This window comes from Mangifera indica, chromosome 6 (assembly GCF_011075055.1).
Source record: "Mangifera indica cultivar Alphonso chromosome 6, CATAS_Mindica_2.1, whole genome shotgun sequence".
In the NCBI taxonomy this organism is placed as follows: Eukaryota; Viridiplantae; Streptophyta; class Magnoliopsida; order Sapindales; family Anacardiaceae; genus Mangifera; species Mangifera indica.
In genome coordinates, this window is record NC_058142.1 from 1,812,442 (window position 1) to 1,834,425 (window position 21,984).

Below are 21,984 nucleotides of genomic sequence, written 5' to 3' on the forward strand. Positions count from 1 at the left end.
TGTTCTGCAATTCAGCATGACCAACAGCAAAATGGTATGTTTTGAGAATATGTTCGTGTCCAAGGACTCGAATAAGGAAAGACTTGAACGAGGTCCCAATTTTTCTCATCTGTTGCATAAGTGTTGGTGTTCAGGGGAAGTTGAATAAGGGAGGACTTGAAATAGGCCCTGCATAAGTGTAAGGAGACTTAAACGAGGAAGAAATTGAATGAGGTTATAGTGTTTCTCGTCTGCTACATTCTTTCTTGTAAGTCAGTCACTAGAATAAAAGATAACTGGATTACCAACCTGGATTGTAGACCTTCTATAACCTTTTATATATTCTTATTCAGTTAGAAAAGTTTTTAAGATCACAAATATCTTTTTTGCTTACAGATTTACTCTAAGCTTCTCCATAAGTAACATGATACCGTCTGTATTATACATTAATCATGGGAAGATTTTGAGGAGGAAGCAATCCAGGAGGGGCATGAAGTGGAAGTCTGAGCCTTTGATTTTTGTATGTGATTGTCTCTTACTGCTTTAAACATCAAATAAGACTCTTCATTAACTTCACAAACCTCCTGAATATCAGAGGAAGAAGCAGGCCAGGGCCTGGCTGATACCAAGAAGTCAGCCTTATTTTTCTCGTACGTATGGTGATCTTTTGGAGTTTTACTTGAATCTTCACTACGACTCCCTGCTACCAGGACAGCATCCGGAATAGCAAATGTTCCTTCTAGCATGCTTACCACTTCAGACATCGTTGGCCTTAGCGAAGGTGAAGCATTGGTGCATACAAGCGCTACATTAATCATCCTTTCCGCTTCAACCTTGTCAAAATCAGATCCCAGGTTTTCATCCACCAACTCCCTTAGCTTCCCTCTGTGCTGCAAATTAAACGCCTGGACATCACATATTCAAAACAGCAGAAACAATTAACAAAACCTCTCATTATTTTACTTTAACTCTTATAGTTTTCTGCAATCAAGTTCTTAAAAAATCTTAGATCAATGATAATTTCTCATTTCAAAAGAAGGTCCCAGCTAACAAAGAATGGTAAGATCACATATGAAATTGATACAGAACAAAGCAAATGACAGAAATTAGTGAATTACCCAATCTAGAGGACAAGAGCAGTTACTCTCTGGCACATAATTCAAATTCTTCTTCCCACTAACAATTTCCAAAGCCACAACTCCAAAACTATAAACATCTGCTTTGTAGGTTAAATAACCCCATAGAGCATATTCTGGTGCCATATATCCACTGCATATCAAAATATTATATGTATTAACAATATACAAGATATATAAACATGATGGTTTTACCTAAGAGACATGTAGCTTACATAGTGCCAGCAATTCGAGTGCTAATATGGGTTTTCTCCTCCTCATAAAGTTTAGCCAATCCGAAATCAGATATTTTAGGATTCAAATCTCTATCAAGTAGAACATTGGTTGTTTTGATATCTCTATGGACGATTTTGAATCTCGATTCTTCATGAAGATAAGCTAAACCTTTAGCTACTCCAAGACAGATTTTCTGTCTTGTTGGCCAGTCTAATTTCAGTTGACATTTTTCACAACCTTACATTAAGTAATCCAAGAAATATTAGCAATTAAAAGAACTAATTTATAGATTTTCTAGTATATATTCACGATTTTTTTGCTTTAATACATCAATCAGATAATGTCATTAGCTAGATTAAAGGCTTACCAAATAAAGCATGGGCAAGGTTATTATTTTCCATGTATTCATATATCAACAAAAGTTGATCCCCTTCAATACAATATCCATAAAGTTTCACAAGATGTGGATGTTGCAAACACAAAATCATGCTTAACTCGTTCAAGAATTCACGATTTCCCTGCTTTGATTTCGAAGATAGTTGTTTCACGGCAATTGTAGTACCATCTAATAATTGACCCTGCATCTCAGTCATACAAAAATAAGCAATAAAAGAAAAGTTCATATACTTTGCATGAGCAATGGAGATAGTTCTATGTTAAAAATAAAAACTACGAACCAAAATTAGCTCATATACCTTGTAAACTGGTCCAAATCCACCTTCTCCAATCTTGTTGGCAGAATCAAAATTGTTCGTGGCAGTTTTAATTTGCTTCAAGGTAAAATAACTTGTGTGGAGATCATCTAGTCCTTTAAAATCTGCCCAAAAAATAGCAATATGTTCCCATTAAGTTTCAAGAATCACATAATTATTGTCTTAATTTTAGTTTCTTATCGATAGGAAAAATAAATGTCATATAAATTCGATAATAAACTCAAGTAGTCCAAAAAAGTTTCAAGGTAAATTAATAGGGAAAAATAAGAAGTTGTTTCTTACATAATTTTCACTCTTAATTTGAGAACTTGTTCTAAATCAAACAAATTCTAATATATATATATATATATAAATACACACACACACACACACGAGTAAATCTATGCCTAAGTATCTTCTTCAACTACAAGTCATGAATTGCATTTCTATACTGTAAAAAATAAAGATACCATTGTTAAAGGTGATAAAGATTCTAGTCTTCCTAATCAACTTCTACGAAGTTAATACTGAGCAGCACATAGAATTTTTTTTTTTAAGCTGTCACTTCTCTATTTGAATGAAGTTCAAACCTCTTTCTCTCCCACTCTTAGTTCCGAAGTATCTCCAACATAGGATACAAAAAGCCAAAAATATTGTAAAGAATCCTACAACACCAACACTGATAACAATTGGTAGAATCTCCCTTTTTTCCTCTCCATAATGCGGTTTGAAATCTGCCCAGAAGAACCCACCAAGCAATTAGGGTAAAAACATATATATACACAAACCTGGACAGATATTATACCATATTTTATACCAAGCTTCTCAACACTAGAGCATGTCCGCTTACATTGCTGAAACATGACTGTAGAATAATTATAGTGTTAATCAATTTACAAAATAGAGAAGGCAAAGGAAACCACTCACTGGGATCTACAGAAATAGCTGATATGAGAGGCCCATAGACTCCAGCTTTAGGAATTGCAACAGTGCCTTTGCCACCCCAAATGAAGCGGATCTCTAAAATGTTATTTGTAACATTGGCCTTGTACTCTTTTATAACTGGCTTTAGAACCCCAGAAGCAGCAGCTTCTATATCAAAATCCTTCTCAACAAGTTTGTCCTGCAAAATGAACAGAAAGTAATACAATCTTAAATGTTATTTACTGAGAATAACATTTATCCGAACCTCTAATCCAAGGCATTGGCCTTAAGAACATATATAGCTAAAAACATGGCACAAATGATGACACAGAATTTTGATATTCCAGTATCCGTATATCTCACTTTGAGAGACATCAATTGCTATCAGGAACTCACAAAAAAAATTATTCTTGATTGCCATTAATTACCTTAACATAGATATTGAATTTGCGTCTGCCAAGGCTCCTATACGTTTTGTCATTTGTGAATTGGATCTCTGCAAAGTGTAGTCTCACAGTGTAACTACCATTTTCTAAACAATATCCAATATAAGAAAGTGTAGGACCAATGCGAGCATTAGTGTATAATTCAGAAATCTGTGATGACTGCAAATTTGCAATGTAATTGCTGTTTTGCTCATCATCATCATCCATGAAGTCCCCAGTGCTACTGAATCCCCAGTAAGTATTGGCATTAAAATAGAATGTTGCAGCACCACCACCAATTCCTGCATCCCCTTCGAATGTCTTGCCATTTATTTTTACAGTTTCTCCACCACAGTTAATGTACAAAGAGTGCCTATCTGTGAAACAGAAAAATGTTGAAGAGTAAATACGCAAGGAGCTTTTAAGTTAACTAAATTGGCAAGATTTTCTCAACCATTCTAAAGAAATCATCTGTTTTATGAGGATACTTATCATACTTCAATCTTTCTATTAAACACTTTGAGGAAGAAAAACACCGATATAAAATATAAAAAGTTGATTTCACACTTTTCTTAATTAGTTTTTGCCCTTTTTTGAGAAAAATTAAAAGAAGAAAATTATTTGAACTAATATGAACCAATAGTAATAAACATGACAAAAAACTGTAATTGTGGGAAATAAGTAACCTAAAATACTTACACCGTTGACATTTGAAATTGTCCACGCATGGAAGAGCTCCACTTCTAGTTTAAACCAAGAAACAAAAACAGGTAAGCACCATGTAGATACTAAGAAAAATCAAGATCACTTGACTAAGCAATGGCTATTGTCAGAAGAACTATTCTTTCATTAATGGTAGCGCATTAGAAAATCTCATACCAACTTAACATGCTGAAATTTGAATAATGGAACTTTTAAACTCAAGCATCTGTCTTTCAAGACACTAAAAAATCTTAGAAAAGAAAAGGTGGAAAAGGAACCAAGATCAGAGGATAGCTTGATTTGCTATATCGATAAACTTCCTGATAAATCATCACTCACAGGAAAAATATCAAAACAAAAACTGAACTTACATGTTTTTCTCCACTGAGGAGCTTCTGAACAAGTTCAGATTTAGATTTCTATTGAGAAAACAAAAGAGGAAACAAATGTCAGCACCTAGATACACAACATAAGTTTATAACAGAGCAAAGTATACAGAACTGATTACTTAATAATTAAAGTTAGAAATGTACGGACGGTTTCTCCAGACAAGCAGATTGCTCAACGCTTTCCCAACTGAAATTATTGTATGAAAGATCCCTGCATCCAAGAAACAAAAAAATCTTTTCAACAATGTTAGAAATTTTATGCCTAAGATGAAGCAATTGGAAGATGCATGAGTGTAACACCCCAGGTCCAATAACCCGGTCCACTGTTAAGATATTGTCCACTTTGGACACACAGTCCATCATGGGTTTGCTTCTGGGCTTTGCAACCCAAAACGCGTCTTAACAGTTAAGGAGCTCATAAGCTATTTAACCAATTCAATTCTCCCACCACTAACCAATGTGGGATCCAAAGACAGAACACACACAGACCCAACATCTCTCCCATGCTTTGTCGATGTGGGATTCGCCTAGGGGTATCACATACACCCCCCCTTACGGGACTCAGCGTCCTCGCTGAGGTTTGCCCCACCATAGTTCAAGAGGACACGCGGAGTTGCTCTAATACCATTTGTAACACCCCAGGTCCAATAACCCGGCCCACTGTTAAGATATTGTCCACTTTGGACACACAGTCCATCATGGGTTTGAGGGCGTCCTCCTATACATTAAACTTTGGTTGTTCTATAACCACAAGTAATCAAAAAGAGAGAGCAGCAGGACAGTAACATGAATGATGTCCATTGCCTCTCACTATCATCCAATCATCTACATCTCTACATTCTAAAACAAAATATGAGAAGGTTAGAATGTGAATATCAAATCCAAAGTTCAGTACAGCTACTGGTGAAAGAATAATTGCAGGAAAAACAGTTTATAAAATCCAATAAAGATGGAAAATCCTCAAAAATGGTACCCTAGACCAGCATCAGCAAAATTAAAAGGATAAATAGATTATTTTAAAACAAAATCATATTCTTTGTTAGCCCGCACTAACTACAAATTAAAGAAAGATTAGCATGTATAGAAGCTTGTTGACTCAATCAGCAATCTCTTAAGGAATCCTCTTGTTTTTGGAAAATCCCCCTACTTCTTTCCCCACTTCTACTTATCTAAGGAAAAAACCTCTCAACTAACTAGCTTTCAATATATGCAAATATGATAAACAATTCTTATAACAAACGATAGTACATTGATGTGATTATGAAAACCAAATGTTGTAGCACATTCTCATGGCTTTATCAAATATTAATTTCAATTGGAAAATATTTTGTTATAGTTAATACTATTGAAATGAAATGCAAACAAGTTTCTCAAATAAGACAAATGAAGAATCTAAGCATTTCAAGATAGGATACATACACATTGGATCCTTTCTTCAAGATTGACTTTGGTATATTCCCACTAAGAAAGTTGCTACTCAGAAAGCTGATCAAGGCCAGATAAGCAGTTAGCATTAGACATTGATAAATTAATAGTTATGTAGGTCTAGAACTCTGGTTTCATCAACTTACATGAATTTAAAAAGCCCATAGATGTGATCATAGGGAAGTTCTCCGGTTAGCTTATTGAAACTGACATCCCTATCCAAAATTACAAGATAAATCTTACAATTATTTGTATATAGATGTAAACCTTAGGCCCTAATAACATCTGCTGATCAAGTTCATGCAACAAAACATTAATTATGCATTAATTTGAAGGAATATCTCTCTAATTGAAAAGTAACAAATGGAAGGCAACTTATGTTCAACCACAGTGGTGATTAATCTAAAAGGAGAAGATACCAATTTATGGACAGAACATAGAATTACAATTAAATTACACATATAGGAGTATGAATATATTTGCTTGACTAACGTAAGCAAATTGAAAAAGATAAACTTATATAAGCAATTCGTTTTTAGAGAAACTTCAAATTTTAACATTGACTGCTAAAAGACTAGGAACAAATTTTTTACATACGTCTTCTGTGACTTCGAGATTAATTTATTTGACACACCTTCAGATGTGATACATTGAAGAATACTGCACAGAGGGTTTTTATTCCTCACATCAGGCATGTTAACACATTTTAATAAAAAAACGAAGAGTCAATACACGCCTCAAAGTGATTGAATTTGTTGATCCCGTAGTTGAAGAAGACAAGGAAGCATCCAACTGTATCACAGTACCAAGCTTGCAAAAGAGTAGTATCAATGTTATTACAGTTTCATGTATGCTATTTATAATGTTGGGATTCACTTTTATATGTATTGTTAAGTACTATTCTACCCAGAACTAGATCTAAAGTAAAACCTAACAGAAGTTTTAAAGGTTTAACACACCCCTTCACATGCAAGGCTAGATTGAAAATAATCGATCATATGATAATCACCACCACAACCACAAACACAGCAACAAAAACAAAAGTTAAAATTTAGTTAACATAACAGAGGGAGTCAAACACAATACTTTTGGTGCATTTAAGTTTAATGTCAAGGTAATTAACTATTCAACCCAAATGCTTAAGGTCATGACCAACAATATTATCTAAGGTCTAAGGTAATAAAGATTGCACATTAGAAATGAAATATTCAACATACTTACAGCAGTCGCAGATTATTAAGTCCCCAGATATATTCAGGTACCTCTCCTGAAATACTGCAGTTCTTCAAAATTCTGGAAATGCAATGTTGTTACTCAGGAGATATATATAAGTTGAATAGTTTTACTCATCCATAAACATGATATAGAAATGACAATAAACCTACATCCTTCTAATGTTTGACATGTTTCTAAGCTCAGGAAAAGTTTGACCTGTTCCAGCTATGTCGCTAATCTTCCTGTATATAATAGTATCATTATTAACAGATCAGTAAACTGATATTGACACTAATCTAATAAATTAATTTATAAAATCATTCAGATCCTTGTGATAGAATAGTTGAGAAATATTCACTCACAATTGTATTACATTTTCCAAACCAGAGATGGATGGTGGAATGGGTCCATCCAGTCCACTTCCTAGGATTTCTCTGCATCAACCCAAATGAATCAATCAAGAACATTCAAGAAACAAATTTAAGTTCAAGAGATTCAAGGGACCTTACAATCTCCGAAGTTGTTTCCAGTTTTTTATGTATTCTGGTATGCTCCCATTGAAGTTGTTGTCATTAATCCTACTGCATTGACCAACAAGAATTGGATTACGGCTTATTGTCCTGCCAAGTGAATACCTTTTAAACAATTTTATCCAAAAGAAAAAACTTACAAGTCAGTTAAATTTTTCAGCTCTGCAAGTTCCATAGGCAAATTTCCACTTAACCTATTGGAGGACAGCCTCCTGCGAGTAAAAATTAATTGGTCCCCCAATGAATGTCCTAATCACACAAAGAAAGAAAATGAAGACGAAGAAGCCTTGTAAAGGACCTTACAAAGTTTCCAAGTGTACTAACTTCCCCAGCTCTGAAGGGACTGATCCAGAGAATTGGTTCACTCCAAGGTCCCTGGTATATATCCATTACATTGCCAAGTAAACAAAAAAATAGACAACAGACTCATATCCAGATACATGCCTATACACAAACACAGAAAATATTCTAAGAAATTGTTAAAAAATTACTAAATGATTGTGTTTGCATTTTGATGGAACAAGAAGTCCAAGCTATTGAAGTTCATTCAGTGCTCATCTAGAACCAAGAAAAGTGAGAAAATGAAAATGGATATTCTCAATATTCTCAAAGAAGGTACCCATCTCATTGAACAAATAGAAATTTGTGATTCCTTTTTGATGTCCAAGAATACTGAACGAGTTTGGAATTTCATGAAGTTCACAAGAAAACAAACTAAGTTATGATCTGTTCGTTTTTTCAAGTCCATATATCAAATAGATATTTTGCCCACTATCTACAATCACTATATAATTGCCTCAAACAAACTGTGTAAACAAGTCCAAAACTTACAAATATTTGAGACCAGTAATATTCCCTAAAAAGCTTGGAATGTTTCCTGATAATCGATTCCCAAAAAGAGAGCTGTCAATTAATGATTGGTTCATTAATTTCATGTAAATGTGGTTCTATTTTCTTGAACTGATAAAAATGATGAAGAGATAACTTACATGTATGTCAATTGCAGAAAAGCCCATTTGCTTGGGATCGGACCACTTAAATAGTTATAAGCAAAATCTCTGCATACCACAACAATATATATTTAAATCTAGAATTTTCCCTTTTATTTTTAACTTCTTAATTGCAAAGAAACTTAAGAGAAATTCAAAAAAATAAACTAGCATTTGACCATATTCAGTCTGTATCTGAACAAAAGAATTAAAGTTAATTATAAATTTTCATTTGTTATATAATTAATTCATTTCATCACAATACGTTAGATATTAACAGGAACATGCTACTCACCCGAGAATATATACATATCGATAAAAAACTTTTCCTTTTTAAACAAATTATGTAATTCATTTAAATGTAATCCAAGTTGAAAATGCATGAATCTAATATTCAAAAACTTGTGTTATGATATGTGTCTAGATATATGTACTCACATCTCTTGAAGGTAAGGAAGATGAACAAGCTCAGTTGGAAGTATGCCCGGGAGACTAAAAAGCAGGATCTTTCTGAAAACCAAAACAAACCCAAAATTAATCACAGTGCAACAATATTCTCAAGATTGAAAGTTAGGTAATTAGAGAAAGAACCATCTATTGTGTAGTAGGGTTTGGGAATGAAGTGCATGTCTTGAAAAAAATAGAAGGCATGCTAGGTACGGAGGGAAAAAATTAAGGAAAGCTGCTCGGCCTCAAAGGTTAAAAAAATCATAATCATAGCAAGATAATGTCTGAATGGATAAATAGTTGGGTTTAGGGCACATAACTTGGAGCTCAAATTAGATTGTACAAAATTGACCCAGCATATTGGAACAGTTCAAGAAATATTTTAAACAAGGAGAAAAACTGCACCCAAAAAACTTATTTGTAAAAATTACCGTGGAAACAATTTCGCAGACAGTGAATGCAGATTGAATATTTAGAAAACCGGAAACTTACAGAGCTATAATGTGGCAGGTGTTGTTCTCAAATGCACAGTCACAAGTAATATTCCTCCGAGGATCCATTAAAAGAACTGGTTTTATATCCACATAATCTTCACAAGCATCAGAACCGAAGGTCCAGTTAGCTCCCATTGTTTTAACAATTTGATTGAGCACCTCAACTGCATAAGAAAGCCATTAACAGAGGGCCGCACACAACACAAAATAAAATTTAGAATAACCAAAGGTTTCTAATGGACCAAAATTAGGGATACCCAGAACACGTGTACTTACCTTCATCTTGTGGCAGCCTAGTAACAGCAAATATATGCATGCATAAGTAAGCCAGAGCTATACCTGATACAAGAATCAAATGTTTGTGGGGAAACATTTCTGGGAAAAGAAAATAAACCTGTCTTTTTGCCTGTGTTCTCCTGAGCTATATACACTATTCTCGTGTCTTCACTCTGATTTCAAGCTGTAAGAACAACGACATAAAGAAAATGCAAGTTGCATCTTTTTAGTCCCGTAGTTGACATCTACAGGAGTACAATTGACTGACTACAATTGACTGACTAGTACGATAATACTCTGGATGATGGTCAATTTGTCATATTCTATTGTCTGTGAATGCCTTTTTTTCCAAGTGAACCCCGCTCTTCAAGGAAGCTTACCACATGCAGACATGCTGTACAGAATTACAGATCCCTTTTGACTTTTGAAATGAGAGCTAATAGTAAACTGATTTCAGACAATGATATTTTCTTTTCTTTATCAAAAAATTTTATATTGTTATGAATAGAATGGAATGAATTGCAAATTAAAAATATAATCTTAGTTAATCAATCCCAGTTTATGGAAAATAAGAAGGAAGAAAAGAGGAGGCAAGAAAGAAGAAGCAAGGAAGCTTTAGATTGAAGAAAAATGTATATCACATGAAGAAAGGAGGAGTATTTATAGGAAATTTTACCGCCCCTCCAGTCAACAAAAATGACAATTTTCCAAGGCATTGAACTTTTGGCCAAAGTCAAATTCATGTGGTGGAAAAATCCACCATGTATAACATATATTACATTTTTCTTCTATATATTATGCTTGTCTTCTTTTCTCCCATACAAATCCTTAAGACTAACTTCAAAAAACATAATAAGAATAATTAGAAGAGAAAAAAAGTTTTTCTTTCGAAATGAATCTCACTATGGTGGTTTCTTGTAGGCTTTGACTTGGAGAAACAAGTGAAGATTCAACAAGGTCAAAGGCTTGCAGAGGACGATACCATTCCATACTTGGGCTGCAATTCATTCCATGGTAGTCTCTGATAGACTTTGAACCTCAACTCAAATTAACTACTTTCTATAAAAAAAAAAAAAAGGAAAAACGTAAAAGGTACATCTGTATTATCTATTCACATGATCTGCTCTAAATCAGAGCAATTCCCAACTTCACCATCACCATTATGCATTGCTCATGATGACCACTTTACTGATATTTCCACTACTCATCATCACCACATTCTCAAACTAATATCAAAACTTGTCACCAACTGAACAGTCCATAAACATCACTAAGGGGAGAAAAATTGCCATTTTTCCCTTCAGTGTCAAAATTGAGTGTTCCATATATGTAATATGATGCAACCTTTGGATAAAAAGTTACAATTTATAATACAGGTCTCAAAATTTGATACATGAAAAGAAAAAAATAAATGTATGTATTTGCTTACAAGTACAATTCAGATAGTATATATACCTTGGACAGATTTTGAGGAACCTGTCTGTCTGTGACTGTCCCTTATGGCTTTAAACCTCAAATATGAGTCTTCATTAATTTCACAAAAATCATTGGAAGAGGAACCAAATAAGGAGATATCTGATGTTGGATATGCCAGGTCCTGATTTATTTGTTTATGATGATCTCTTAAAATTTTAAACCTCAAATCTTCACTGTGAGTCCCTGATAAAGGTACTGCATCTGGAATGATAGATGTTCCTTCTAGCATGCTCACCACTTCAGACATGGTTGGCCTTAGTGAAGGTGAAGCGTTGGTGCATATGAGAGCCACTCTAATCATCCTTTCTGCTTCAACCTCATTGAATTCAAATCCCAACTTTTGATCCACTAACTCCATTAGCTTTCCTCTTTGCTGTAAATGAAAGGCCTGGACAATAAACAATTAATAACCAATATTAACAATAATAATGCTATCAAAACAGGGCCATGACATAGCCCAGATGCTATTAAAATTTTTGTTTCATCGACTGAGAATTGGACTCTTCACTGGCTTTTGCAGGAGTAAGTCACCAATATAACTTGCGACTTCAAAAACATTTCTTCAATTTTTTTCTTTAAATCACCAATAATTCAATGTTTTCTTATGGGGTCTAGAGCAGAAAAACTCAAATATAAATGTCGAAGAAACATGCCGAAATCAATATGTGATGATACAAATCGAGGGGTAGCACTATAACATCTTAAGAAAATAAACATATTGAACATAAATTACTGAATTACCCAATCTAGAGGACAAGAGCAATCTTCATGTGGCACATAACTCATATTGTTTTTTCCAGTGACAATTTCCAAAGCTACAACTCCAAAACTATAAACATCTGCTTTGTAAGTCAAATAACCCCACAGTGCATATTCCGGAGCCATATATCCTCTGCATGTAAATAATGATGCATATACGTTTAAATAGTAAAAAGAAAATGCTTGTTATGAAAGAGGCACCTATGCTTACATTGTACCAGCAACTCGAGTGCTAATGTGGGTTTTCTCCTCCTCATCAAGCTTAGCCAATCCAAAGTCAGATATTTTAGCATTTAGATCTCTATCAAGGAGAATATTGGTGGCTTTAATGTCTCTATGAACAATTTTGAATCTTGATTCTTCATGAAGAAAAGCTAAACCTTTGGCTATTCCAAGACAAATCTTCTGTCTAGTTGGCCAATCCAGTTTCAATTGACATTGGTTATAACCTTCAATATAACCATTCTAGAAATGTTACCAAAGAAAACTAATAAATTTTACATGTATATAATCACTATGCTCCTACTATACATTTATTATCTTTTATGATAATATCAAGCAATGTCGCTGAGTTAAACCTACCAAACAGAACATGAGCAAGGCTGTTATTTTCCAAGTATTCATATACCAGCAATAATTGATCCCCTTCAATACAGCAGCCATGAAGTTTTACAAGATTTGGATGTTGCAAACACGAGATCATGACTAGCTCATTCAAGAATTCACGATTTCCCTGTCTTGATTTTGAAGAAAGTTGTTTCACAGCAATTACTGTACCATCTGATAACATACCCTGCATCAATGGTCATACCATAAAAGATGCATATATTTTAAGCAGACATTGAGGGAAGTTCTGCATTAAGAAAGATTGGCGAATGGCAGTTAGGTTGTATACCTTGTAGACAGGTCCAAATCCACCTTCCCCGATCTTGTTTACGGGATCAAAATTGTTAGTGGCAGCTTTTATTTGCTTTAGGGTAAAAGAAATTGTTTGAAGATCGGATCCTTTTATATGATCTGTCCAAAGAAAGAGAAATAAATATGCTTTAAATGAGTTGTCCAATTCCTTTCTTTATGTTTTTCTTTCAAATATATATTGATGGACAAATATGCACATCATCATGCAACCTCACAGCTGCTAGGCACTATAACATATTCCCAGATATGTTTCATAACTAGACTAGAATAGCACTTCCAAGTTTGACTTCAAAATTCAACAGAAAACTGAATATGTTTCATAAGATGGTCTCAGAAAAGAATCATGAATGCTTAACAAGGCAGTAAGGAAAAATCTAGTGCTAGTTAGGTCATAGAAGTTTCAGTATTAATAGACTACTTCAATATTTTTTAGGCTAAATACTGTCAAACAAATGCCATTAATACATATCTAAAAGTTTTTTGAGAATGAAGTTGAAGTTTTCGAAGAGGCTAAAAGATTATACTGCCATAAACAACTTTTCCCATGGATAATTATTGAACACCATAATAATGTTTTTGCTGTGATTTTTCAATCTGAAAGAAGCACAAACCTCCTTCCTTGCCACTCTTGGTTCTGAAATAATATCTCCAGCATAGGATTCCCAGTGTCACGATAATGAGACATGATCCTAGAACAACTCCAACAACAATCGGTGCAATATCCTCCTTTTTGTGTCTGAAGTCTGCCAGAACAACCCACCAAGCAATTACAATATTAAGAAACATATATGCTAACTTGGAAACAGAAACAAAATGGAGTATGCACCAAGTGTTTTGGGCATGAAACAGAAGTTCAAAAGTATGTTGACTGGGCCCAAGCAAATTGTCAGCTATCAATATGATGAAAACCTATTTGTTTTTCTTACGACTGAAATTGGATAACAACAGGTAAAATATCAAGTTGAGCATCCAAAGCAAGACTATTTGTCCATCTTACAGATAAAAGATATCTAATACTTAAAATAGCCAATATAACATCCAGACTATCTGGTAAGATATAAGTCACAAAAATTGATTATCTATAGGACATCTTAAGAACTTTTATACTATCCCAAGAGACCTAATTACCATGCCAGTTAATATCTACTATACCAAGGTGTTCATATATTTTATTTAAATTATGCCAAATTTTATAACAGTGATCATATTTCCTCTTAGTACTATAACATGTCTAATTCTATGACTACGTGATTTCAATTGTAACATAATCTGCAAAATTGAGTTACATGGATTCAACAGTATTTAAATGCATAACTAAAATAAAAAGTAAATGTAACTTTATAGTTTATACTTTACAAAAGCAGTTCCATTTGCATTGTTAAGAGATGAAATAGAATCTATTATAATGATAATCAGCATGAGGAGAAAATCACTCACTGGGATCCACCACAGAAATAGCTGATACAAGAGGGCCATAGACTCCACCAACAGGGATTGCCGTAGTCCCTTTGCCAGCCCAATTGAAACGGATCTCTAGAATGTTATTGGTTACAGTGGCATTATATGGTAATGCAACTGGAATGAGAACCCCAGCAGCTTCAGCTGCTATATCAAAATCCTTTTTAATTAGTTTGTCCTGCAATGTGATATCCAATGAAACCTTTTCAGAATGTTAATATACTATAGGTAAAAACTCCATCTAGCCTATGCCTATCATCTGAACTTTGGATGTTCAAGAACAAACTTGATCATTGGCACATGCTTAGAAACATCTTTCACAAGAAGGTAAGCTAAAATGAAGTATAAATTTATTAATTTTTTGTAGAACACATATAATATCGTAGATGCATTTACGAAAGAAGAGTGAACATTGAACAAGTTGTCCACAAAAAGTTGGGATCCATTCAATGGATTATAGAACTTTACACAATACGGAAAATTAAGTACAATCAACACAACAATTTAATAGCAACCAACTGTTATCTTGCTTATAATTCTTCATATTATCATTCATCTAATTCTCAAGAACTTACAGCCAGAAATATCTCCAAACTGCATCTTTTAATAATGTGAAATTACCTGAACATAAATATCAAATTTGCGTCTTCCAAGGCTGCTATATGTTTCACCCTCTGTAAACTTGACTTCCGCAAAGTGCAAAATCACATTATAGTTCCCATTTGCTAAACAATATCCAAAATAAGTTAGTGAAAGAGGAGCTTTGCGTGCATTACTATGCAATGCAGAAATCTGTGATGAATTTGAGTTCTCAATGTAATATTTGTTTTGTTCATCATCATCATCTGTGAAATCTCCAGTGCTACTGAATCCCCAGTTTGAATTTTCATTTAAATAGTATGTTGCAACACCTCCACCAACCGATGCATCTCCTTCAAATGTAGTTCCATTAACTTTGACATCATCTCCACCACAATTAACATGAAAGGAGTGCCAATCTGATAAGGAAAGAGAAGTAAATTTCAGATGGTATAATTAAAAGGAATTCTAAGATATTGTTCATGCATTGACAAAATCAAAATCCAAAACTTTCCAACTATTTGCTGGATATTAAAAAATAATCCTGTGAAGATAGAAAGTGAGGAAGACATTAATATCTTAAGTAATAGAATTATCTATTTTTGCTTCTCCATGGGCCTCAAACTCCAAACAGGGTACAAATGCATTTCTTGATTCACTCAATTTGGGGACAAAATATGCTTAATTTTTCTATTCCGTCTACTTTGGTTTTAGGGGGACCGTTTTTTCTCTTGGTTTATATTTTTTCTTTTTGTCTAGAACAATATCCCCTTTTGTGGAAGGTGACACTACAACAATTGTAAATATCTTCTTTCTTGACAAATTATATCTTTCAGTTTCTTGAGAAGAAAAAGGAACTTGAATGGTAAAAGCTGCAATGTACTGGGAATATTTGTTATATATATCTTTCTATTGATCTTTAAGAAATCAAGAGATTTGAAGGTAGCAAGCCATATAAGAGAGAGCATTGTAATTGAAGAATATAACATCTTTACGATATTTTTTTCCACTATAGCTTCAGCAAGAAACAGCGCATAAATTAAAACTAATAGAAAGAGTTTCAAGCTAACATTCAAATAAATTATGATCTAGAATGGGACCCTTGAGATTAACAAGCTTTATTCTATCATCATGATTCCATAATCCAGCTTTACAACACTTGGCTTTCCAGCAAGGTTGAATAGGAATATTATTTTGCAGGACACAGAACATTTGCAATTCCGGAAGCCAATAAATGTGCAGCGAATTTAAAACAACTCAGTGAACTGTATATATAAACTTCAAGATAATTTATTAATACTGGCTTTCCAAATAACATACTTACATCGGTCACATACAAAATCGTTCCTGCATGGATGAACTTCACTCCTAGATGAAGTCACAGAAAAACAAGATTAGCATGGTATCAGCACTATTTATGGTCAAGAATATGTTTCTTTCATGTGACTATGAAAAGAAACAAAATGTTTGTATATCTAAATTTGAAATACAATGCAAGTCCACTAAGGAATGGCTATCATGCATGAGTAGAATTGTTGCATTCTGTGACAGACCAATTACAAAACACAGAAGGAAAATCTAGAACTGCTGTAACATGATAAATGTGCAAAATTAAATTTCCAGTTCACACCCCAAATAGAGAAGAATTTCGAAATAAAAACAAGTGGAAAAGAAAAAAGATTGGATGGCAAAAAATGACTAACTATAAATGCACACTCCTTGATGAATTGATTGTTAACTCTGCCAACTAAGCCGCAATAATAACAAGCACTGAGAGCAACTTACAAGTTGCTTTTCACTGAAGAGCTTCGAAACAAGTTCAAAGATAGATCCCTAGTGAAGAAACAACAAATTAAGGCAGTACCAGCACTTAGATCCACTTAAAAGAATTGCAAAATAGACAAGTAAATATAGTAAATTATTTATTTACTAAAAGAGAGAAACATACTGACCGTCTATCCTGACAAGCAGGTTGCCCGGGGTTTAGCTGAGTAAAATTATTGAATGAAAGATCTCTGCATGCAAGAAAGAAGCAAACAAGGAAATTTCATATACAATGGTGATGCAATTGGAAAAATGCACAAACGTTTTTCTACAGACATTTTTGGTTTCAAAACTAATCTAAGTACTGGAATAGAAACACAAGAGCAGAGTAACCATTGATTGTCAATCAACCACCTTCACCTCTAGTATCTACAACATTAAATCTCAAGAGGCTCAACCAGAGTGGATGAATATAAATTCTTATGAAATATTGAGGCACATTCTAATGCCTTCATCAAATGTCAATTACATATTGATTTCAGTTCACAAGCACATAAGCAGATTATTGTATTTATAGATGTCAACAATATATAACAAGCTTAGACAATAAATAGAGATGCTTTCTTTACATAAATCAATTAACTTTGTAAGATCAAGATAAGTTACACACAGATTAGTTCCTTTCCTCAGAATTGACTCTGGTACATTCCCACTGAGAAAGTTGCCAGTTAGAAAGCTGATGAAGCACAGAGCGATCAGTTAGAATTCTTGACATAGTGAAATTAGCAATGTAAATCTAGAAATTTGTTTTATTAGCTTACATGAATTTCAAAGTCCCAGAAATTTGAACATTTGGAAGTTCCCCAATTAGCTTGTTAAAACTGAGATCCCTACCCAAAATAAATATACAAATCATAAATATATAGATATATAGCATGCATATTTTTGATGCAGTATGACCGAGGGTTTCATCAGACTTGTAGGCACCGCAGGGAGATTGTTTCAGATATCTGTGAGGTTATTCACGCCAGGATCACTACCATGGAGAACAGATTCACGATTTCGCCACAGTATAGGGCTATCTGGCACTTGCCTAACACTTAGACTCTTTTGTAATTTTATGGTTTGTTTGTATTGTTGTTTTGAGAGCCTGTGCTCTTTTTGTGTCTTGTTTTGCGACTTCATTGACCATGCTTAGGGTATGCCCTTCGTATTTTTGTACTTTATTTTTTTCCTATCTATAAATCTTTTTAATTTCTTCAAAAAAAAAAAAATTTGATGCAGTAGCACAATGAGTCTGCCTAACTAAGGGAGCATATGAGTACATAAAGAACGATAAAGAACTTTTGTTGACTACTTGACTTATTTTTTGAAATCTGTTGCTTATATGATAAGCAACCACTAAGATTGAAGGAGAATCATCAACTTATGGAGAACATAGAACTATAATTACTACATGTGATGTAAAGACATCTCTGCTCAAGTTAGACAGTCAACTGAAAAGACTTATAAATAAAATTCTGTGAATTAAACCACCATTTAAAAGGATTTTAAATTACAAAGTAACTATAATAACTTAATTAGGTATGTATCTGCTGCTCCTTTGAGGTTGATTGGTGCAGTACACGTCTGAAAGTGCTTTGCTTAATGATACAGCCTGCTGGATATTAGCTACTAGCACCATGCATATTTAGGTTTGTGTGACTCTGAAAGACAACAATCAGTATATGCAATATGCGCAAGACAAACTAGTCTTAACTGCACAACAAAAGGCAGCATAGGTAGTAGATATATGAAATTGATTAACAACAATGTAGCATACTCACAAGATTCGCAGATTATTCATTCCCCAAATATATTCAGGTATCTCCCCGGAAATACTACAGTTCCTCAAAATTCTGAAAACCCAATATTCATGATATAAGATATAACAATTGTGAATGATGGTACTTGTCCATCAACATGATAGAAATGGGCAATGAAAACATACATCCTTCGAATGCTTGTCATGTTTCTAAGTTCAGGAAATGTTTGATCTGTGCTCTTTATGTCACTAATCCTCCTGAATTTAATGATGTCATTAAGTATAGGATCTTAAAGTAACATTATTAAATAAAATTAAAATAATACATTTCATAATTTAGATTCTTGTAGTGTAATAACTGAGAAATATTTGCTTACAATTGATCGAGTTTTTCCAAACCAGAAATTGAAGATGGAATGGGCCCTTCCAGTCCAGTACCTTGAAGTTCTCTGTATTAATTCAAATGATTGATCAAGAACATTAATGAACCAGAATGCATGCTGAAAAACCTTTGAGGAAGATCTTACAGTCTCTGAAGTTGCTTCCAGTTTTGTATAAATTCTGGTATAGTTCCATTTAAGTTGTTGTCACTAATCCTACTGCAATGTGCAAAAAGGAAGGAGTACATCTTACACTTCAACAAAATTAGCCCTATAATCTTATAGAAAAAATTAGTCAAAAGCTTACAAATCCGTCAAATTTTTCAGCTCAGCAAGCTCCATTGGCAAATTTCCACTCAACCTATTGGAGGATAGTCTCCTGCAATGAAAATTTATTCATGATCCACTGAATATGCCGATCACACTTAGAAACTTAAAAAAAAAGGCATTTTAAATAACTTACAAAGTACTCAAATTAACTAACTTCCCAAGCACTTCAGGGATTTCTCCAGAAAATTGGTTTGATTCAAGGTCCCTGTTAAAATAGATCCATTGAGATTACTAATAGACAATGTTGTCTAGAAACTAAATCAGGCTCATATCCATACATTAACACTACCACACACGTATACACACACAAAGATGTCTTCTCACAGTGATTAAAGCATATCTTCCCAAGTGTGTGCATTTTGTGAAATAGTAATTCAATGACTTTGGAGTTTCTCCACTGTCCACTGGATACAGGGAGCATGAGGGGAAGGAAACGGTCATCTCCTTAAATAAAAAACGAAATTTTCTTGTTCGTTCCTTTTGTCTAGAAAATTGGGATTTTGCAGTTCACAAATTTCAGCTCGGTATGAAAAGATATATAGTCAGTACATACAATTCAGTGCACCAAAGAAATTTATGCAAGTGAAGGTCAATGCTTACAAGTATGTGAGACTAGTAATATTCCCCAATTGATCTGGAATATTGCCTGTCAATCGGTTTCCAAAAAGTGAGCTGCAATAACAATCAAGGATACTTCATTAATTTGATGAGAGAAATACAATTCAAAATGCTTTAACAGACCAGAAGGATGCAGATTGGCTTACATATATGTCAATTGCATTAAAGCCCATTCATGTGGTAAGCTACCGTTCAAATAGTTATAAGCGAAATCACTGCAATTTAGAACATCAGCGAATAAAATTTGAATGTTTTGCCTATTTCTTACTTCCAAACTGCCAATAAACTTAGAAAAATTACTGATAAACAAAAGGAAACTATAAAGTACAAATTACATATGTGAAGACTCTATTTATTCTCACATTTCTTGGAGGTACGGAAGCTGAACAAGTTGGGGGGGAAGTGTTCCTGGAAGGCTGTAATACATGAATTTTCTGAAAATGAAAACAAACCCAGAATTAGTTCCATGGCAAAAATGATATCAAGTAGTCAAAATTTGATTTTTAACTTGGACCCAAAACTTAGAAATCGGTCTCTCATTAATGTTAAACTAATATGAGAGTTGCTGATAAAAGACAAGTTCAAAGAAACCTACATGGAAACAATGTGGCAGGTGTTGTTCACAAATTGGCAATCGCAAGTGATTTTCCTGAGAGGGTCTGTTGCCAAAACTTGGCTTACGTCGAAAGAGCCTTCGCAAACATCAGCAGTGAAGTTCCAGCTATGAGCTCCCATGGTTTGAGCAATTTGATTCAAAACATCAACTGCATCACACACCCATCAACGAGCACTCATAACTATTTAATAATTGGATCACACACATCCATAAGCTTTTAACACAACATGATTCTGGTAAAAGAAGTAACATGAACATGATGGGTACTGTACATACCTTCATCTTGAGGCAGAGTAGCAGCAACAAGAAGCTGCATCCATGAGAAACTCAGAGCAAGAATTGACAAAGGAATTAGACGTTTGAAGAATAACATCTCTGAGAATCAAAAAGGTGAGCTTTCATATACGTCATCAGAAAAAACTAAAACCATAGAACATTGATAGTTATGGCAACATCTATAATTAAATCGGATGATTTGGATAAAAACTCACTTTTGGATATGTTTCACAAAAAAACAACCAATTGAACTATAGATAAATTTTGGTGGGCAGTGTTGCTATTTCGGATTTCAATTATTGATAAATAGTAAGAGTCAATAGATTGAAAATTGTGTAAGTAAAGCAAAGCTGCCAGCTTGCATGCATGATTTTGTTTGTTTATATTGAAGACATGACAAGCTACCGTGCCTAACTAATTGAATTGTATGTGGTCACGCAAGCATGCATTTATTGAACACTTTTTTCCAGGAGAATGACTGCCGCCACTCTCACGTAGACCTGGCCACGGGCCGGTTTGGCCCGTGAACCGGACCGAAACCGGCCCGGATAAACCCGGAACCGGAATCAGCAGACCCGAAACCAGACTGAACCGGAATCGAAACCGTGACTCTACGGTTCGGTTCAGGTTCACATAAATTGGAACCGTAGAACCGCCAGTTCACACCGGTTTATGAACCGGGGGTTTACTGTGCTTAATCAGAAAAAATTTGAAATTTTTTTGATTTTTTTTTAAATTTTATTTAAAAAGGCAACGGTTCCCTGCACAGGAACCGTTGCCTTTTGGAGGAAAAATTGCACCTGCAATTTTCAGTGAAGTTACGGGGACGTCCCCTGCAATTTTTGGCATTTCAGTTCACCCCCCCTATTTCTAATTTTTTTTAAAAAAGTTTTTTTCTATATATATCCATTTAAATTCTATTCTCTCAAATCTCAATCTCTCTACTCTCTCACTCAATCTTTCAAACTCTCATTCTCATTCTTTAAAATCTTAATATTCTCTCAATCTTTCAATTCAATCAAATTTTCTTAAATTTAATTAAATTCTTTCTTAATTTTTTATTAATTTCAATTTCAATTTTTTTTATACAATTCATAATTAATTATAGAATTTATTTTTATAATTAATTTTATTTATTATTTTTTTATTATCTTTTATAATTAATCA

The 21,984-nt window shown here is 33.9% G+C and overlaps 1 protein-coding gene across 1 annotated transcript; it reads right to left on the reverse strand.

Moving 5' to 3' along the window:
- Nucleotides 1–302: 302 nt before the first annotated feature.
- On the reverse strand, nt 303–21,084 carry LOC123218867. The gene is made up of 48 exons (XM_044640522.1): nt 20,818–21,084; nt 20,521–20,689; nt 20,288–20,359; nt 20,072–20,140; nt 19,908–19,979; nt 19,441–19,512; nt 19,285–19,356; nt 19,125–19,196; nt 18,975–19,046; nt 18,784–18,855; nt 18,620–18,691; nt 17,615–17,683; nt 17,464–17,529; nt 16,982–17,044; nt 16,815–16,862; nt 16,354–16,397; nt 15,072–15,448; nt 14,430–14,628; nt 13,604–13,735; nt 12,970–13,091; nt 12,657–12,867; nt 12,286–12,523; nt 12,057–12,207; nt 11,281–11,703; nt 9,840–9,984; nt 9,562–9,727; nt 9,061–9,132; nt 8,623–8,691; nt 8,465–8,536; nt 7,937–8,008; nt 7,774–7,845; nt 7,613–7,684; nt 7,466–7,537; nt 7,274–7,345; nt 7,110–7,181; nt 6,035–6,103; nt 5,883–5,948; nt 4,612–4,674; nt 4,446–4,493; nt 4,072–4,115; nt 3,376–3,749; nt 2,951–3,146; nt 2,614–2,757; nt 2,027–2,148; nt 1,699–1,909; nt 1,331–1,568; nt 1,098–1,248; nt 303–884 (listed from the first exon to the last, which is right to left on the reverse strand). The coding sequence occupies exons 1-48, from the start codon at nt 20,912–20,914 to the stop codon at nt 426–428; spliced, it is 6,195 nt and encodes a 2,064-aa protein (XP_044496457.1). The 5' UTR covers nt 20,915–21,084; the 3' UTR covers nt 303–425.
- Nucleotides 21,085–21,984: the final 900 nt, after the last annotated feature.

What these genes read in the sequence shown, in the direction of transcription:
- LOC123218867 (XM_044640522.1), bottom strand. Translation starts at nt 20,914, where the DNA reads ATGTTATTCTTCAAACGTCTAATTCCTTTGTCAATTCTTGCTCTGAGT. An exon ending in CGATTTTGTATGTGACCGAT is followed by an intron (nt 15,449 to 16,353) that starts GTAAGTATGTTA and finishes TTTCCTTATCAG; the next exon opens with ATTGGCACTCCTTTCATGTT. An exon ending in TTTCTGCAATTGACATACAT is followed by an intron (nt 8,537 to 8,622) that starts GTAAGTTATCTC and finishes ATTAATTGACAG; the next exon opens with CTCTCTTTTTGGGAATCGAT.